The sequence below is a fragment of the Anoplolepis gracilipes genome, chromosome 1 (genome assembly GCF_047496725.1).
Source record: "Anoplolepis gracilipes chromosome 1, ASM4749672v1, whole genome shotgun sequence".
Taxonomy (NCBI): Eukaryota; Metazoa; Arthropoda; class Insecta; order Hymenoptera; family Formicidae; genus Anoplolepis; species Anoplolepis gracilipes.
This window is the reverse complement of record NC_132970.1, coordinates 239173-261790: the sequence shown is the minus strand read 5'-3', so window position 1 is coordinate 261790 and position 22618 is coordinate 239173. Positions and strand designations below refer to the sequence as shown.

Here is a 22618-nt window from a genome sequence, read left to right as displayed (position 1 = left end):
CGAGTGATAACTCCGTCTTCCGGTTGTATGCGCGGTTACAGTAAACGTAAACGACGTTTCGTGAATCTCTACTTGTCCTCGCGACCAGGAAAGGAACGTGGTTTACACAACAATAAATAGCGAGCCCTATTTCTCTACCTCCATTATACGTTATATATAATTGCAGGCTCTTTGTTTGCAATTTAAACCCAATTTGTTGATGAAAATGTAGAAAGGAACAATTAACATAGTAAATCCAACGTATACAATTTTACGAGATAAAAGGGGAAAAAAAGCGTATTTATATTTAAATGATATTTCATGTTAATTTAAGTAGAGAATATTCTACCATACTTATATTTTAGAAATATTTTGCATAAAAGGAACGTAGTCACATTCTCCAGTGCAATATAAATCTATAAAATAATAAATTTCGAATATATCGTGGATTAAATTACGTCTTATAAAATGAGCAGAATTAATTTTAATATTTTTATTTGTTACTCATTTTGTTCCGTTAACTTATAATACGTAGTTAAATTCTACTTCCACGTGTCTCAATAAATTAAATCGACCACCCAGATAACACGTGATACACGGATAATGCTATCCCCACTGGATAATTCTAATATTAGCCGTATTATGCCTCGAAATAAATGACCTTTTTCGGTAATTGAGAAGGGAATGGAGGAACTTTGTTACACGTGTATTCTGTGATTCCTTTTTCCGACTACTTTTTCAACCGCATAAGCAAAGCAAAATCGCTCTTCCTATTTCTGCCTTTAACCCTATCGCTAACGTATGTATAATACGCTGCGCATAATTTCTGGTCACGCGTTATGCAAATGTGGTCCGATATGAGGTCGACTGTCTAATTCGAGACGTGGCTCCCCTTCAAACGAAGAGAAAACATATACTCTCCAAGTATTACGTTCAGAAAAGATATTAAAATTGCAACTGGGCGCATAGACTGGCACTGAGGGTAGTTACTGACCGGCTTTAAATTAACACCCCCTGTGTATACTTTATACACGAATAGAAACGGGAGATGAATAAATATCTTTTTCGTGCTCTGGATGACCGCGAGTATAATATTTTTTAATATTTTTATACAATGTCGATTAAAAATATTTATCGAGGCGCAAAATGAAAATACAAAATTGCGAGATAAGAGGCAATGAAATTTGCACTCGATTTCTTTTTGTCTCGTGAAACGGGTAAACGCGCAATCAAGGCGTTGATGCGATCTTCGACAACACTAATTGTAAGATGATTATATCGCGAATATTTGTTAAATCCGCTTAAAACATTAATACCGCTACGGTGAAACTTTTAATGAGATATAATTTTAAGAAGTTATAATTGTTATGTAGAGAGAAACTCAATGTTTCTGCAATATATATATATATATATATATATATATATATATATATCTAAAATAATATAATTTTTCTTTTTTTATAAAATGGAGATCATGTTTCGCAAAGTGTTATCCATAATTGTGAGAAACATAAGTAAAGATCACATTACTTCTTCTCTTCTTGCGATCTAATTTCATAATTAAGTGTGATAAAATTTCAACATATATTTGTTACAACGTTACGGCAATATCGAATGCTGCAACTCCAGAATTATAACGATATTGTCGAGTTATATATATATATATATATATATATATACAACAAATTCAAGAGAGAGAGAGAGAGAGAGAGAGAGAGAGAGAGAGAGAGAGAGAGAGAGAGAGAATCTCTCCAGGGGAACGAGTTAACGATGTTGCGGGAGTTCTGACAGCAACGTGATCCACGAACTATATAAACTGTGCTGCAAGCTATGTGAGAGGTGGTTATACTTTTCCGTCAAAGAATAAACATCATTAAAGTTAATCTAAAGCCAACATGATTATCACGAAATTCGAAAATAAGCTCTTATAATTTTCACTTAACATTAGAAATTACATTTTATTGCCAAAAAGCAGCGGAATGCAAAATTTAAAATTGTAAGTCACTAAAGCGTATAATTATTTTATTTTGTATTTAATTAAATTTAATTCAATCGATTTAAGATCCATTTTATTCATTAAAATTCCATTCGACTTTAATAAGCATAAATTAGGCGATTCGTGCCATTTTCTTACTTTCAAGTATCTTATAGAAGAAAATACCAGACGTTTTCTTTTCATTTTAAATGTATCTAAAACCAATTTCTCTACTTTCAGATATCTTACAGAAGGAAATATTAGACGCTTTTTCTTTTTATTTCAAATGTATCTAAAACCATTCTTTCTCTATTTTAAACAAAAGAATACTCGATGTTATCTGTTTCAAATACTAAAGCCTTTATCTAAATTCTTTGTACAAGAAGATCTTAGTATTTCTGCTCTTTTTTCAAATACTAAAACCTTGATGCTTCATGCAAGATAATGCTCGATGTTTTTCAGTTCGAGTATCAAACGTTTTCACGTTCTTTAAGATCAGTACATACTATCGTTTTCTTAGATCAGTTGATTAATCTTTTCACTGATAATCTATATGAGAGAACATGTAGTAAATTCTTTTCATCATTTCTTCTTTGTCTTTTTTCCTTTTAATCATTTCTGTGTTTTTGTCTTTTCTCTCTCTCTCTTCTTACAATTAGATTTGAAAGACTTGTGTTTTTCAATTAAAAGACTTTACTTTCAACTTAATTAAAAAAATTTCTTTATAATTTCTTCATAATTTCAAATAGTTGTATTCAAATAAAAAAAATTGTACGGTAAGAAAATATCTTTTGCTAATATTTGTGTTTCTTATCTTTATATGCAGTGTTTCACATAGATAATGTTGAAGTCATCTAGATAAAGATAAGCTGAGACATATAATATTTAACTCAGATAAAATAAAGATGATTTATTTCAAGTTTATTTAGATAATAAATAAAATTAAAAGGCATCTTATCTAAATGATTTTAAGATAATATTGCTTTAAAAAATATAAGTAAGAAAGAAATGAAAACATTATAATCGTATAATTATAATATAAAACACTAGCAGCATGCTACTTTCGAATCTGATACCACTGAGTTAATGTATACTATACATACTGAATGATTCACTTTATGAGTATTAATTGTGTTGAACACAACTCAGCGCTTAGTAAGTGTTTAGTGATTCTTTAATATGATTAGATTTTATATTGAATCGCCTTTAGAAATAAATCTAAAAATCAAACATATAAAAAATCATAAAGTGCTTATTAAGGACTTTTGTTAATTGCAGAATTGTCTTAAATAATTTAAGGCAGATAATCCATTTTACCATCTAAAACAAAAATAAAATATCGATAATATATTCCATTATTATGTAGATAAAGATGAGATATAAATAATATATTTCATTATTATGTAGAGAAAAATGAAATATAGATAATATACATATTCCATTATTATCCACATAAATATGAGATAAAGCAATTGCTTCATCTAAATTATTTTTCTAGACTTCATTTAGATAAGAGAAAACACTGTTTATATTTTATATGGATGAAATTTGCAGAGCATCTTACATATCTACGTGCATCTTTTGTTGGCAATATAATAATAATTACTTACTACAATCATTCTGTTAAAGTTCGTAATCCATCAAGAAACTAAATCCAGCTGGATTCAGGCCAAACGTGACTTTTTATAAGCCATATCTCTCGAAAGCCCCTGACGTGCTAAATACTATTTCGAGGGTGCCAATCGTGATTCCCATGTATCAATCAAAGATGGTTCCTGCGAACCAATATCTTTAGACAGGTAAAAAGTTAGCGCTATATCTCATTTCACATCTAGTCCTCTCGTTCTTATAAAAAAATTTACACATGTAACAAATGCTTGAAATGCACAATGATTTGTGGAAATTAAAATCATAATTTTGAGGTATTTTAATTAGACAATGAAAAAATTTAGTTTAAAATTGATTTATTACTTGGCGGAAGAAAAATATCTTATTTAAAATATAGTATTGAAAATTATCAAATAAATAGATTTTTCGCGTTGCTTTTATGCATTATGAAAAATTAACCAACAAAATCGTGGAAAAATTCGAGAAATTTGTTGATAGATTTTTATTAAACATTTATAAATTCTCCCGGTTACAAGTCTCATTCAAGCTGACAAAGCGGAGGATTATAAAAATTGTCTTTTGTGATTTTGCACGTAAGACGATTTTCAAGTTCTATGCAAAGCTGTATCTCATCTTCCTGGGATATTGGATTTTCTAAGATCAGGAAAAACGAAAGGACCCACGGTCAGTCAGACATTCTGCACGCAATCATCCAGATATTGTGTATTAATACAGATATAGAGAGAAACGAGAGACAAAACCGGCAACCCGTAACCGCAATTACTCTTAATTCTCCCGGGACGGCTTAATTAATTCAATATCTGTTGGTGCTTATTTCTATTGACTTCGCAATTAACGCCGAATTGCTCTCTCACTTTGCAACGCGAAAAGGGACATTGTGGTCACTTTGTTGCCACACGTTTCCGCTTTCTTGCTATCACCTGTAATTATACAAAACGTTTTCTAAGGGTATTAAGGAACCGAGATCATGGTTTTAAATGTAATTTTTTTCATCTAATACAGCGACAATTGGTACAAAACTGTCAAGAATTGGTCGATTGGTAAATAATCGACTAAGGGAAATTTAAAATTTCAGCAAGTTGTAACAAGGTTTGTAATATTGGTTCTTAAAAAATTTCCATGCGTCTTTTAAGAAAAGTGAACAAAACAAATCCGAATGTTTCTATACAAAACAAATCTTAATGATCTTAACACAATTTGTTAAAAAAGTGTCGCTTTCATGTTTTTGATAGCTGGAGCATCAGAAGGCAAAGAAAAGTTGCGGGACTTCCAACAGTAATAATTAACGGAACGGCATCGTATGTCGAAGCCACAAATATTTCATTAACGTTATTAAATGATCCGTCGCAAAGTCCTCGACATTATCTCTCAGTTCGGAAGAGCACTTTGAGGGGTCTAACAGAATTTCATTAATCAACCGCCAATAATGGCGGTGACGTGTCAAACAATGGTCAGCTTGGCATTAGCCACGCCCCGATCAGAATCTCGTAATTACTCCTCACGCTCTCCTAATTAACCTAGATTAAAAGTACGTCAATGTAATCATTATCGATTAACGAATGACTAAACAATGAAAGTATCAAAGTCATATTTTTCTTAAAACAAACTATATTATATTCGTGCATTAATCTTTTTATATAAAATAATATTTTGAAGTTATCGCCCATTTAAATCATTTATATAAATAGTTCCATAATATCTTGGTTTCAAAACCCATTGATTAAAATAAATATTCAAGACATTACGACGTCATTTAGATTGTTATTTAATTTTTAATGGAGACGTTGAAGTCATAAGATGTCAAGAAGTTAAATCAAAATTTCAAATATTTATTTTAATTATTAAGCATAATTGAATTCCACGTGCAAACTTTGACAAGAGCTCCTTTAAAATCATTCGCGGTAGTTACTTCTTTATAGCAAAAAAGACTTTGAATCCACAAATTAAGTGTGAAAATTAAATAGGATGGTTAATACGAAATACCATAAAGAACATGCTAAACGAGTTAAGAAAACCGATATTCGGATTGAAGCTGGCGTTGCACATTTGTGTCTCTGGATCACGTCCAAAAATATGTTCGCATGAGCGATCACCAGGCAGATTTTATAACGTCATTTATTTACCGAACGCTGAGCACGGAGTCACCAATCAAACACAACGTTTTTGCATATATAAAAGTTTCAGAAAATAAATATTTGTTTCCATTACATAAAGTGTGCAATATATCAAAATCAATATCAATATAATCAAGATTATAGTTTATAATTAATATATATAATAATATACTTTATGATTAATATGTTATATTAACTCCTATGATTAAGATATAATATAACCGCGAAATGACCAGATAATCAAAGTGGCCTTGTAACCATAGATCTCTGTTAGCTGACATTTATTAACTCGTCTGGACATTGATCTTGAGTTGATTAGCCATTCCGCCTTACTCACTCGCGATTATCTTCGAATTCGATTCACGCAACTACCGAGTCTTTAATATTTTAACGAACCGTGATTGTTAATCGCTCACTGCAAGAACATTCAATTTGTCAGATAAAGAAAAGATAGCTGTTGAAAATTAAAGAGTAATTTTGCAGCATAACGTGAAAAAAATTTGAGTAGAATTATAATGTCCAATTTGAGGCTTAATTATTTTTAATATAATACACTTTTTTTATTTTATAATGGAAAAATTGTGGAAAATATGCCGAGAGTTCCGAAGTAAATAGATAGTTTGTACGGCAGTTTCTGACAATAATAGACGTCAGAAGGAACGAGATGATATACTCGTATGCTTATACAGGGTGAGGAAAAAAGTATGGAAATCCTGAAAAATCTCGAAAAATATAAGTTTTACAGAAAAATGTTTCAGACAAAAATTGTATGGTTTCGAGAGGGACATAAGATGGCGTCTTTAATTTGACCTTGAATATAGTCACGTGAAGTCCTTCAATTTCTTAAATGGAACACCCTACTTTCAATTGCATATTTTTATAGCTTATCTCGACAGCTTTCTAAAACACTATAATAAAACTTCTTTTGGTTAAGAATTTCCTGAAATATTTTAAAGTCCGTCACGATACTTTTTAATATAAAATATGAAATAAATGAAAAAAATGAATAGATCTTGCTTGGCCGGATCCTTCTTCGAATTTGTCCTAGATTCTTTTTCTATAAAACTTATATTTTTCGAAATTTTTTAGGGTTTCTATACTTTCTCCTCACCCTGTATATCATAAAACCGTGCTGCTCGTCTATTTGTAAAGACATTACAAATTGTTTTGTCTGCGACTGAGCAAACGTCTTCCTGTATCCTCATTGTAACTATCCAAGCCCGTCACCGTATCAACGTGCTTCTGTAACGCAATGAATTACTCTTCAAGCCTGCTTTAAGAGGATTTGTCGCTTCGTGCTCGCGCATTGTGTGATTATAATTCATTTGTACAAACTAACGCAGGGATCCTTCCGCGTGACGCGACGAGATACGAATTTAATGAAAATAAATACTTTTACAAAGTTTCCGGGTAATAAAAAGTTAAGTTTACTTTCTCGAGTGTTTTTAACTGATAAATCTTAACTTTTTTTTTTAATGTAACTTTTATGAAAAAGTATATCTAATAATAAAATTGTAATAGGTTCTTCTTGGTTTTTTTCTTTTGAAAAATTTACCCTTTATAATTAACATCCTTTTTTTAAATAGCAAAGTTAAACAATATATGTAACACATGTTCGATGGGCAAAATCAAATTTATGAGCATGTTAAGAACTCATGTCGCGATTCACGAGGACATTAAACATCCTCGTAATTTAGTTATCTACCAGCCTACCTGTTGAAGCAGCCTAATGGAAACGATCGAACGGCAAGTTGTAGCTCTATGAGATTACAATAAATCTTGAATTATGGAGAAAATTTATGCAAATATCAAAATCAAAATTAGCTTCTTTTATAAGAAAAGATTTTTTTTCCACTTTAGTTAATTAATAACAGTAAAATTATATTAATTCTACTACATTAATTCTCATCGCAGCTTTATAAACGATAGATACACACAGTAATTGAATTAAAAGATAGTGATTGATTCATAATGTCTGTGTAATGTTAAAGAATTTAAATCATTGTCAAAATTTTTTATACCTAAAATAAAACACGCATTTTATTTGACGTAAACCTAAGTGTTTTTTTTTTACTGACATTTTCTTTGCAAAATATGATATATATTGAGATAAAAATATGATCTACCTTGTATTTTAAATATATCTAATGTTGAACGTCCCAACATTCTTTCATATATAACATTCGCAACATTCAGCGTATTTACACTTGACTGCTCTCACGCGTTTGTTCGCATACAGCATTATTTTCATGACACTGCTAACAAAAATACGTAAAATATAGTTGTAAGACAAAAAATGTATCAAGAAAAGAAATACACTACGCAAAAAAATTAAAGGGCCACTTTCTTTCATATAAAAAAGGCCACTTTTCAAGTAGTTGCAATTTCCTTAAAAATAATTAGAATAAAATCAATAAAAAAAGCATTTCAAAACGTGAAGTTTCTAGTTTTAGAATTTATAAATAAATTTCAATTTTTTCTATTTGTTACAAAATTATATTGTAAGAAAGCGACGTCTGTTGATTAAACAAATTTTTCGAAAGTTTGTCCAAGAATACCGAATTCAAAAAAAATCCTAGCACAATTTCATTAATCGGGTGTTAAAGAGCAGAGTTTTAACTTTAATTTCTTTTTTTTAACAAATGTTCTATGATTTGTTTTCATCGAGATATTCATTATTAAAGCAAAATCGAGCTATTGACTTTGAACGCTTATAACTAGTGAAAAAAATGATCGTACAATAATCATTAAAAAACCAATTTAAAGAGAAAAGTTAGCACTTTAAAATGATTCTATCGTTTTTTCAATCATTATTTATTTTTAAAGCGTAATTGCTTACTTAAAAATCAAATAAAAATGGTACTTTTATCTTTTTTATTTAAATCAATGAAAGTTAACGAAAAAACGCTAAAATTTTCATGAACTTTACAACATTTACAAGTAAAAAGTATTCCAGTTAGTCGTACGAAAGGCCAAAGTGTTAAGTTTTTTCTGTACATTTTAAAATCTTAAATTAATAATTATTGTACGATTATTTTTTTCACTTGTTATAAGCGTTCAAAGTCAATAGCTCGATTTTGTTTTAATAATGAATATCTCGGCGAAAAGAAATCATAGAACATTCGTTAAAAACATAAATTAAAGCCAAAATTCTGCTCTTTAATATGCATTTAATGAAATTGTATTAGGATTTTTTTTAATTCGGTATTCCTTGGACAATCTTTCGAAAAATTTGTTCAATCGGCGGACGTCGCTTTCTTACAATGTAATTTGGTAACGAATAGAAAGAATTGAAATTCATATAAAGATTCTACAACTAGAGACTTCAAGCTTTGAAACGCTTCTTTATTGATCTTATTCCTATTATTTTTGAGAAAGTTGCAACTACTTGAAAAATGGTCTTTTTTATATGGAAGAAAGTGGCCCTTTAATTTCTTTTGCGTAGTGTATGCAGCTCTTAAACCATAATTAAAAGATGCAGAAACAAATATTCTTTACATTTTCTTTCGATATTGTCTTTTAGAAAATGTATGATTTTCACTTTTATTCTACATATTATTTTGTAATGTAAATAAAAATATTTATAATGTTATAAAAAAAAATCACAAAGAATGAAAATCGATTAAGAAAAAGATATTGCAAGAGTGTAAGAATAAATGATTAGATTAAATTATCCAGCTTATTTTTTTTTTCAAGAAATTGACTTTAAAACAAAATAAAATTCAGACAATTTTCATCTAGATCTGCAAATATGTGCGAGAGAGATTTCTTTCAAATTTACTCTACAAGTTCTATATTACTCGCTTATCACGAGAACCTGTTCTATTGTAGAATAAATAAGTATGGGAAATCTGTGCGACAATTCGTCCATGGTGATATCACATGTCGATTTGCTGATACGAAACGCCGCATTATCAGCGGGGTGATAATCGATAATAATCTGACATATCGAGTCGTTTAGCAAATTCGACCAAATTTGAGCGGCTGAAACATTATCGGATAAATTAAAGGGGGCGAAGGAAATCGATTAGCGTGCGGTGACGAGACGAGACGAAAACCGGACCCGACAATCTCTCGATCTCTTACACGCGCAGACTTTCGTCATCGTCGCATATTCTCGCATGCTCGACCGAGAGAGCACTCGACCCATTGATTTTGAGACGAGAAGGAGCTGGCAGTCCGAGGAGAGAGAGAGAAAGAGAGAGAGAGAGAGAGAGAGAGAGAGAGAAAGAGGTCGAGGAATAGGGTGGAAACGGGCGCGGGAGACGAAGAACGGCGGGACAGACGACGCCAGCACTTTTGGAACACGCAGACACGGTGGCGAAGGCCAGACTGCACCACCCTACTGGAATCGATACGTCAATCGTCCCTATGGACGGCACGGAAACGGTGGCGAAGCGAGTAGGGAGTGAAAGATGAGAGAAGAGAGAGAGAGAGAGAGAGAGAGAGAAAGAAAGGAGGAGAAAAGATAGATAGAAAGATAGATGAAGGAACGAGACATCTCCGATAGTTGTATGTAAGAAAAATATGTAGGAAAAATTTCAGATAATCCTAGTAGAAATATACTACGTGAATGGCAACTCTACAAGAGTACTCTTACAAGAGTAGTATAGTAAAGTCAAAGAAGTACATATAGGGTGGTAAATATTTCTAGACAAAGAATTTCCGAAGAAAGAGCTTGACAAGTTCCTCTTTTTAGAAAAAAGAAGAAGGTTATAACCATTAATTACATACAGATAAAAAATTTTTTCTCTAATAATCTCTCTTGCTATCCCTCACACATCCTATTCTACATATATCTTAAATTTGATATTATTTAATATAATATTTGTACCTCCGGGTCAAAATAAAAAATAATTTATCACTCACCAGTACGGCAAAGTTGCAGAGCACAATCTTGATCTGTAAAATACAAATGTATCCAAATTATATATATAAAGTATATATTCAAAATAATTAATATTTTAAAAGACCATTATTTCGCGCAATTAAATTTTTCATTTGTTTTTTAAATAGATTTTAGATAGATTTAACAAAAAAATTTATAAAATATATATATAATATTCAATAAAGTAAATTGTTTTTATATAAATATAAATTTCTATGAAATATACGCGATAGACAAGAATTTAATTCTCACATATAAATAATAGAAATATAATAAAAATTTTAAATAATATTAAAATATTTTTTGTAGAACCATATTAATTATAACAAATATTTTAAAACTTAAAAAAGTAAAATTAACTTAGAATATAATCATAGAATCGGAAAGGCCAAATAGAACAATTAAAAGAATATAATAGATTTATTATTACTATAATTTATTATTATTACTATAATTTATTATTATTATTTATTATTTTATTATTCAATAAAAAATGTATAAACATTATTAACATATTAAAATTCATTATCAAAGGAACGCATAATCAAAAAAACGAAACGTTTCGTCATTTACTTGTGCCTTCTTTAGCTGTATACATTAATTGAAAATTAATGAATGTTAATAAAGAACAAATATTGATGTGGTTGGAGAGAAGCAAACACATCTCTTCGGTTTTGCGGACGCACTAATAAGTGACGCCAATACATCACCACAGTAACCTGGTCATTCGCTTTCAACGATAATTAGTTATTTAAGATCTTTATACTTAAAAAATGAGTTGATTTTTTTCCTTCGGTTATTTTTGCATTGTATAGTAGGGTTATTGCGGAAATCTTCTGGTCCAAAAATGTAAATGTCAGCTATGTCATTCAGATAGATTTACGTCAAATACACGGAATCGATAAAGTCCGAATTATAAAACATTGAATCAAAGAGTGACAATCAAACAAATTACAGAAATAACGCTTGTTTAATATAACAGTTACGAAAAATCCAACACTTAACTCACCTTTATTGAGTTACGTTCTGTAACGAGTCAATCGGTTTTAAACGGCATTAAACTGTTGAAATTATAATAATAACTGTTTAAATATATGTATATTTAATATATGTACTTGATAAAAAGATATAATAGTCCAAGGCAAAATTAAAGATGTGTATTGTCCATAAGAAGTAAAGTCAACGTTAAACAGAGTTTCACAGAAACCGAGTTTTTATATATGTATGTGTATTAAAGGGAACACGCGTACGTCAGAGACAATAATAGAGACTTAAATTATTCATTTGAAAGAAAATTCAGTAACAGAAAATACACAGTCCAATAACTTTTCATCAATAACATTCAGAACCTTTTTGTATTATTTTATAAAAATGGTTTCTAAATCATTTGTAATTTATTCATCTTTCATTTTCAAATATATCAATATTAAAATAAAAAAAAATTGATGAAACTTAATAATTACAATCTTGGAGTATAAACAATGATGAAAATAATAATAAAAAAAAGTGTATCATACTAAAAAAATTTTTCTAAATATATTTGCGAGGAGTTACGTAAAACTGATTTCATATCACATTTCAAGTGTTTTAATTGTTTGAATCATAAAAGTCCAAAAACACATCACTTTATCATAAATGTAATAATAATGTAATCTATAAAATAAAGTGTAAAGATTGTGAAACGTACATAAAACAGATAAAGAGACAACTAAAATACGCATTAAAGAAAGCAAATATACAACCATATCATTCAAAACCATCTGTAAGTATCTCAACATATTATTGACAATAATCATAATAAGGATGAGGATAATGTTCAAATATTAGATCACGAAATTAATTATTATAAACGATTAATTTCCAAAAATTATTCATTTTTATAAAACAATAAAAAACGCCATAAACATTATTAACGTTGTTGAGTTATTAAACCACATGTGTGTTCCGTTATTAAATTTTCTTTTAAATAAATAATCAAGTCTTTATAAATCTGGCGCAAGCGCGTTTCCTTTAATATATATAAAATAAAAGCTCGGTTACTGTAAATCCTTGTTTACAGTTTATTCAGCTTCTTTTTGATAATAATACATAGCGATCTTTAATTTAATATTTGAAAAGACGATTATTTCGCGCAATTAAATTTTTAATTTGTCTTTTAAATAGATTTTAGATAGATTTAATAAAAAAATGTATACATAATACTCAAAGTAAATTGTTTTATATAAATATAAATTTCTACGAAATATACGCGATAGACAAGAATGTAATTCTCACATATAAATAATATAAATACAATAAAAATCTCAAACAATATTAAAATATTGTATATTTGTAGAACAATATTAATTATAACAAATATTTTAAAACTTAGAAAATAATTAAAAATTTTACCCTATGCTATTACACCTTTTTGTCAAGTTTTGAACAGTTTATAATTTCAGCAGTTTAATTCCAATCGATTGATTTGTTACAAAATGTAACAAAAGATTAACAAATTGGTAGATTTTTTGAAACTTTTATATTAGGTGTGCATCATTTCTGTTTGATTGTCACTTTATGATTCGGTCAATAAAGTTCAAATCTTATCTATGTATTTCGGGTATTTGATGCTTATCTATGTGACTTACCTGACACTTATACTTCTAGACAGGAAGATTTCCGCAACGACACTATTATAAAATGAAAAGATGACCAGAGGAAAAGAATCAACTCATTTTTCAAGTATAAACATCTTAAATAACTAATTATCATTGAAAACGAGTGACAGCAGGTTACGGTGATAATGTATCGATGTCACCTATTATTATTAATGCGTCCGAAAAGCTGAGAAGATACGTTTGCTTCTTTCTAACCACATCAACATTTATATTCTTCATTACCATTTATTAATTTTTAATTTAATGTAAAATGACTGAAAAAAGTACAAGTAAGTACCAAACGTTTTGTTTTTTGTTTTCATTAATTATATCTATTAATAGCGTTCTTTATGCGTTTTGTTAATAAATCAATAAATCTATTTCACTCTTTTAATTGCTCGAGTTGACCTTTCCGAGCTTATTTTTCAATTTTAAAATATTTATATAGAAAAATATTAATTATGACAAATTATTTTAAAACTTAAAAAAATAAAAGTAAATTTAAAATATTTTATATTAAACGATGATATAAAATTTATATCGCGGAAATAAATGAGTAAAATCAATTTCACCCATGATAAATAAGAGGTTAAATAAGTAATATATATTACTTACTCTACTATCGCTCTGCTATCACCTGATGCCTCTCCGAATCTCCTCTTCTTTTTCTATCTTTTGTTTTTCTTGATAGCACTCACATGACACTCACTTGCGAAAACATGATTAATTATGGTCGCACATGTACTAATCAGCAGAATACAAACGATCGCAAACTTTTCCTAATATTAATCTTACGCGACATGTGTATTTTATTTATTATTTTGCGACAGAAGAATAAAACAAAATTTACGACTTGCTCGGCTGTAATCGCACGATTTCACGAACTATTCTCTATGATAGTTTTGTCTTTATTGTTAATATATTGTATACGCTCGCATATTTTATTAAATAAATATTTATATTCAAATTGAGGATAAATTTCTGTTGAATGCAATATCCGACCCTTTGTCGACTACTCGAACAATAAATGATTTCGTTTACGTAAAAAAACATACGTTTTCAACAGACCATCGATGCAAACATCGAAGTATTGTTGCGTTATTAATAAATTACATTATTAAATTACATAGTTAAAAACGACTATGTTAAACGTGTCAGAACATCGTTAAATTCGAAATCAATATGTTTTTTAATCTGTATCGCAACCTACTGTTATTCATTAGCAAATTCTAAAATGACATTGAAGACTTTACTCTTTACTTCAGTATCACGTAATATTGTACGATTCTCGAATTAATGAGAAGATCGAAATGTTCGAAAATAGAGGGCTGATATTTGTCGCGATCGCGAGTCGAGAAATGTCACATAAAGCGACCGCTGCTGCCAGTTTCGTGAATGATAACAAGGCCACGGAATGTAAATAATAGCGCGTTATACCTACGTCGCGGAGATTAAATATCGTGTGACTAATTAATTCTTTTCTATCGCGGAAATATTAAATTTATCGCTACGAAATTAATACATATGCGAAACATTTTGTTCTTTGAATATTAAATTAATTATTAACATATGGTTGATATATGTATATTGTTATATCCTCGAATCTAAGCATATCGTTGAAGAAACAATTACCCTCTCCGTAAAGATAATATTAATATACATATATCACAATGAAACAATAATTTCTATTCTCTATCTGCTTCGCGCGATTTCTTAAAACATATAAATCGCGGGAAATATCTGGTCTAATTAATAGTCTTTCCGCAGTACAAATTGTCAATCGCCTGAGTTGATTATTCGCGTAATAATCGCGATAATCGCTAATTGTAATAATTATACGGAATAGTTGCGTTTAATATCTTCTTGTCGTGATCGTAATTCGCGAGATAATGTGACGATACACGAAGCGATTATTATAATTAGAGATTATCGGATTGCGCAAATAATTAATTCACGCAATTAATAACTTATACCAAGGCGATAGCTATTTAGTAAGGCAGATATTTTGTGCTATTTATACATTTTGATTCAAGTAGCGAATCAAACGATAGAGAATTGCAATTATAAATTATTGTTTCATTACAATATTTATGAGTGATAATTGTTTCTTCGCACGTGCGTTCGAATATATTACGCTTTAAATTTTTGTAAATTTAAATGTAATTTATTAGTCATTTTCAGATTAAAAATAGGAAGGAACAAACAAATCACAAGATCGAGTCAAGTAACGGAAAACCGTATTAAGCGTAATAATTGAATGATTAAATTAAAAAAACAGATTACTTTACATAAATATATACATATATATACATATATATATATATATATATATATATATATATATATATATATATATATATACTACGCAAAAAGTATTAAAGGGCCACTTTCTTTCATATAAAAAAAGGCCAATTTTCAAGTAGTTGCAACTTCCTTAAAAATAATCGGAATAAGATCAACAAAAAAGCGTTTTAAAGCTTGAAGTTTCTAGCGTTAGAATCTTTACATAAATTTTAATTTTTTCTTTTTGTTACAAAATTACATTGTAAGCAAGCGACGTCCGTTGATTGAACAAATTTTACAAAAGTTTCTCCAAGAATACCAAATTAAAAAAAAATCCTAGCACAATTATTAATTGGATGTTAAAGAGCAGAGTTATAGCTTTAATTTCTTTTTTTAACAAATGTTCTATGATTTTTTTCACCGAGATATTCATTATTAAAGCAAAATCGACTATTGACTTTGAACGCTTATAACTAGTGAAAAGTAACATACTAATTAAAAGCGTTTAAAATTAAAAAATAATAATCTATTAGTATTGAAAATACGACGATACACCGAGTGTGTCCTACTCGTTCAAGTTTTGACGTGCGAATGACGAGAAAGTCAATATTTTACTTACAATTAGCTTTTATAATACATGTATATTTAATGTTATCTCCACTACACACATTTGATAAACTTTAGCTACATAGTTTTCGGTATGTCTTTCTTGCGACGTATTCTTTACAACAGCTATGATCTTGTCATTCGTCTGTCAAAACTTGAACAGGCAGGATCGATCCGCAAGTATTGTCATATATATTATCAAAGTTAAAAGATTATCATTTCAAAATTTTTCGTTTGATAACAAAACGCGTTAGATAAATAAATATTTAACTACAATTATTTAATATCACAAACGTATGTTTGTAGAAAAATATGTTGTTTTGTTAAAACGAACGATTTATTTGAATCGAAATTTAGCACGCGATAAAGTTACAGAATATTTTTAAAATATTACGCTAAATGTCTATAATAGTTACTGCAGCGGAAAATCAATTTTTTTCAATACCAATCAACAAAACTACTATAGAAATGGAATTTAGAAATGTTTTTAGGGAGGAGCAAGTCTTTCTTAAGAATTTACTCAATAACAAGTTATAGAAATACCAAATTATACTGTCCTTCGAGTTTCGTTTACAAACATTAATTATATTTGTCGCTTTATCTTCACATATATTTTCAATATTTTCATAATACACACATACGGTGGGGGGTGCAAGGGGGACCTTCGGCCCCCCTCCCGCACCCACCCCGTCCACCTCGCTTTGCATATACGTTGCAAGCAAAGCAAAGTTTACATGGATTTGCAACTTTCCACGTGAAACGAGGTGGACGGGGGCCGAAGGACCCCCTTGCACTCCCCGTGTGTGTGTGTATGTCATGAAAATATTCTCTGGTCCATATTTATATTATTCCATGCAAAATATAAAACTACGAATGAATAATTATGGCTATAATTTGTTATCGAATAACTTGTTATTGAAGCATTGTCCCTCCTTAAAAGCATTTCTACATTCCATTTATATAGTAATTTTGTTGATTGGTATTGAAAAAAATTGATTTTTCGCTGCAGTAGCTATTATAGACATTTCCCAATATTACATTGCATAGGTATTTATCTATTATTTTTATATTATTTTATTCATTTACATTATAATACGAATATTTATGGTTATTAAAAACAGAGATAACCTTGTGTTATACGAATTCTTCTATATAGCCTTTTCACATTGTTTGCTCGCAATAAAATAAATTACGCGTCGCGTATTTTTGCGTTTAGCGTCTAAAATGTCAGAAAAAGTTCCGCGCGTTTATTTATATTCTGCTGATTAATGTAATACACAATTAATAATATTTTCGGGAATGAGTGTAACATGAATGTTATCAAGAAACAGCAAAGGATAAATAGGAAAGAAAATGAAGAAAGTACGCGTGGAGACATCGGATGACGGCGGAAATCGTTGGGTAAGTAATTTACAACTTATTTTTAATCTCTTATTTAATCTTATTTAATCTCTTATTTGTTATTTGTAAAATTAATTGCTCGTTTATTTTCGTGATAATCCATTTTTTACATATCATCGTGCAATATAATACATAAAAAGTAAACTACTTTTATTAGTATTTAAAGTATTTACATAACCAATATATTATATAAGTAATTTATAATATAGTATAAATAAAGTATCTCGACATAGTTTAAAATTTATTATTTACATAAGACTTAGATTCTCATTTATTATATTTCGTAAAAATGTATATACATATAGAGAAATTTTTTTCAAAGTTATAAGAGTTTCTTTGTTAAATATTTATTCAAAAAACGATTAAAAAATTTAATTGCCCAAAACAATTACTTTTCGAAATATTAATTATTTTGAACGTTGCGTTATTAATTTGGATACGTTTGTATTTTACAAATCAATGTTGTGAACTGCTATTCCTTTGCGCATCTATTGCTAAATCCTAATAATTTTTCATTTTTACCCGAGGATAATAATGCGGGAAAATTTCGCGATTTTATATATATGTATATGTATATATATATGTATGTATATATATACCATATATTGTATATCAGATATATCAGATATACCTACATGTATAATATACATTAAAACACAGATTTATTTGATCATCTCGATTCATCAATAAAGTAATGGGAAGTTGTACTGCCTGAAAATTGATAGAAAATTCGACGCACATCAGTCGAGAAAAGCAATGTGCCGTTTACACAAGCGAATTGACCGAAATAACGTGAGGTAGATGATAAATTTTGAAGATGTCACTCGCACACAGAACTATAGTATTTTTCAATACTATATATATATATATATATATATATATATATATATAAAAGCTGATATGTAAAGTGCACTAGATAAATTTCCTTTCAGCTGCAGACATTCTACCTCAGATCGTCTTTTCGAGTTTTAAAGAGAATTTAAAAATCTAGAATTTAAAAAATTATCAAACTTTTCGAACTCTTTGGTCTTTTTGTGATATTATCTCTCAAACAATCCTTGAATCGTCGAAAGAATAACATATTGCAAAACTTATCTAAACATTTAGCTGTTTTTTTTTGATACATTTTAAAATACATAGGTATGTTTATATTGTAAGGAGTAGTGTATAAAGGAATAAAATCTCGTAAAAAAATACTATCTTGTGTAATTGTCAATTTTTACAATGAAACAGTCAAAGGTAGCAAATATTCTGTTTCAAACAGTTCTGACATAAATTGAAACTCAAGATTTCCGTCTATATATACAACTCATTTGTTATGAGAAAGGAAAATCAAAGCGTAGGCGGAAAAGAAGACGTGAGACACACGTACCGGCTTCTGTCATAACGGATATTAAACTTCAGACTCTTTTGTGCACTGAATCGATGTACCATGATAGTTATGTACAAATACGATCATTCGATTACAAAGCAAAATGAAAGAAAGATAAATGAGGAAATAAGATTTTTATAGCAAAGAGCACATGACGCGGAGACTAGACGTAAGACAAGATAAATTAACAGAACTTACTATATAACTTTCATTATGTTCTCGAAACTAATTGAAAGACGCAAATGTTGAAGTAAACAAATATTTTGATAACAAACCAATTGCTTAGATCTTTTTAATTTTCTTGAAAAAAATTATAATGATTTGCAAAATTGGTAGTTTGATTACAAAGTGTAGCTGTTCAACTCACACATTTTTTACCAATATACATATGTATTTTTTAAATACTATATAAAAAAAATTAAAAATATATCGCATTGATTGAGTCCTTTGATAAAATATACATGGAATTAGGATATTAACATATCGTACAAATAAGAAACAAGTACGGTTTTAGCAAAATTAGAATTCAAGTCTGACCAGTTTAATTTACGAGCATCTGTATTCTTGGTACAACGCCTATCTCATGTGCACCATTCTTTCTTTATTTGCAGAGGACTAGAGTATTTGCTTGACGATAAAGAACATGTATATATTCGCGTTTATCCGTCTTTCGCATTAGACTACTCATTGATTATTGGAGAACACACGTATACACAGTTGGCACAACTGACACACACACACACACACACACATACACACAGTCAGAGATCTGGTAGTGCTATTATCTAAAATTATTTTACGGTCAAGAATACGCGCTCATAAATAACACTGGCAATTTACGATCAAGTCTGTCTGTACATAATGCTTGCATTTATGCTCGTAGAAAGTCGCTACCTTGGCTCATGAAACTCTCCGTTTCATTCCCTGCTCGACGCGAGCTTTTTATTTCTGAGCTGTGATGCGCGTAATTATGGAGTCAGAGGTAGTGTGCTAACTCAAAAGAATATTTTCAGAAGATTTTAATGACTCTCAAAGGCGTAAAATATAGATCGTAAATATTTAAAGGACAAATATTATATCTCAACTGTCTCTCTCTCTCTTTTATTTGTTTTTATTTAATTGATAATTATATATAAAAATTAATAATATTAGTTTTCGCATATTTTATCGCGTTATTATCATTTATTCTGTTTGCAAATCAAGTTCGAAGGCAGAAATAAGAATTTTGAATTACTTTCGTTAAAAAGAATAATATAAAATTTTAACTTTTTTTAACGACTTTAGTTGCTACTTTCTTCTTAAAGCATTTATATAATTGCAATACTTGAAATTGGTTAAAGTTCTAAGGATTCTTTTACAAAAATATGAGATATATGTATGCACATATATAGGGCGAGGACAACTAAATCTGCTTTCTTACGATAAATTTAAGTACAGATAGTCAAAGAAATAGAATGTACAAAGTTTCTTACGTAATTACATCGTAAACATAAAAAAGAGTTAATTAAACTTTTGCCTTTTCGTTTTTCTAGAATATTTGCACCTCTCTTCATATTTTCCGTCCGAATTATCGTAGCAATTTGTAAAAATTACAGCTACGCTAACATTAATCGCAACATTTTAGAATGCACTTTAGAAACACTTAAATAAAGCGACATCAATTTATGATCTCTACTATTCTATCTATTTTTTGATAATTAAATGATAATAGTAATTTTATTTACAATTACAAAATAACTATCTCCCGACAAACAAGAAAATAAAAAATCAAACAACGAGGTAGTCGAATAAATTCGGCTTTATATAAACTAAACTTAATAAAATTGGCCAATAACATTAATTATACACAGTGCAATATATTGACACTGCGGAATAAATGTCGAAATTGTTTGATTGGTATAATATTAATTTATATTTTATTCGCGCAATATAATTGTGTTTAATATACAGGATGTTCTAAAACTTCTGAATTTTCTTTTAAAATTGAATTTTTCAATTTGAAGATAACAAATGTGCAAGCGAGTAAAGAAAATGAGAAGAGAGAGAGAGAGCGCGAGAGGGCTATAGCTGAAAGAATTGTCTTACAATTTTCGAACGACACAAAAATCTAATAAAAGAGACAAAATTTAATTAAAAAGACAATCACAACTATGTAGAGCTATTTACAATAATTCCAGGTTCGTCTTTGACCAAATTTATTGTCAGGATCGGCAAACGGCTTAAATTGTTATTAATTTCGTGAATTAAATCTAAATTTGTTCGCCGATTTTGTTATCGGTTTGCACTAGCTTGTTTGTTATCACGGATCACCTCCTGCGACCGCTGAGTGACCACGATTGAGCGTCAGGGATGTCAGAGGGTCGAATGATAAGCCTGCGGTGACGACAGGCCCGTGCTCGTGATTCGCGCGAGCCTTGTCGCTCAGCGCGCAGTAATTACAAGTTTATTTTTCCCGTTTATTCTCTCCGCCTCATCTCAAACGGAGACGATTTTTCCTCAGTGGAAATGTTCAAACATCAATATATTTCGAGTCATAAGCGACTGAAAAAAAACTTTTCATATAAATTAAACTTTGTGGAGCTAAAAGCTTACACAACTACCTATATTTTTGAATTTCAGTCATTTTGAAGTTTACTTTAATAAAATGTTAATTTAATTAAGACTTATGTTAGTTATAGAGATATACAGAATATTTCAAAAGTGGAGGTTTTGCTTTGGAGCCTGTTTAGTATCCTTTGATTTTGCATAATGGTACTTTATGTAAAATATTTTCCTTTTTTTGTACTGGAAGGACTCAAAGTTATGCTACGTGCACTCAGATTTGGACAAAAGAGAACGCTTCAGCTTCCGTTCTTTTCATACTCTGCAAACTATATACATAGTGTCACTTTCGCGCGTTTCTTCTCTCAGTAAAACTAAGACGGATATTCTTTACAAAAGCGAGTGCATTTCCTGCACGTCGTATCGGTTTTGTGAGTAGTGAAAAAGCGTTTTGTTTTGTTGGAAATTTGCATAGCATTTTCACATCAAGTTTTCAATAAATTGCAACATACTCGTATTATCAACTCGACGATATTGAATGATTGTAAAATGTACTCGTACGGAACAAAGATCTATTGATTCATCGAAGTCACCAGGGATTTTCAATGTTCCAAAGCTTCTTTTTCTTTTCTGAAAACCTGTCTGACGTGACATAGACTCTTATCTGGTCGCGCACGTATCTCGATGCTCTCGGAAATAAGAGATACAACCGGCAGATCACGACACGAATTCACTTTCTTGTCAGTGCTCGCGGTAGCCACATTGAGGGCTGTTCCTATAGTGTCAGCAATTTTATTACCGGAGTAACGTCGTAAATTATTCCTCTTGCGCAACATGCGAAAATCGAACATCGACTATACTGACAAATAAATTACGAATAAAGTATCCTATTTTCGTAATATAACATATGCGTTGTTAAAAATATAAAGGGAAATATAAAGAGAAAACTTTAGTTCCAATAATATACGATTAGTATATTCGTGATTTACGTTTCAATTTTGATCATTGATTCGTGAAGAATATTATATACTGTTCAATGACAATAAAAATGTGAAAAATATTGCTAATCTAAAATTCTAAAATATTTTTTCCAAATTTAATTTCCGGATGTAATCTACCTCTACACGTACGAGTAATAAATTTTAGCTCTTTAGAAAGAGAATGATATTTAATTTATTTTGATATCGTTTCTTA

General features: G+C 29.6%; 1 protein-coding gene across 14 annotated transcripts in view; it reads right to left on the bottom strand.

Moving 5' to 3' along the window:
* Nucleotides 1-22618, bottom strand: part of LOC140671401 (uncharacterized) — a 156416-nt gene that overhangs the window by 87854 nt on the left and 45944 nt on the right. For 11 of the 14 annotated variants that reach the window (XM_072902673.1, XM_072902665.1, XM_072902681.1 and 8 more), the window contains one exon: nt 10567-10599. The exons of the other annotated variants lie outside the window; for them this stretch is intronic. In XM_072902673.1, the coding sequence (XP_072758774.1) occupies nt 10567-10599 (33 nt within the window). The remainder of the gene's footprint in view (nt 1-10566; nt 10600-22618) is intronic. 14 annotated transcript variants of the gene reach the window in all.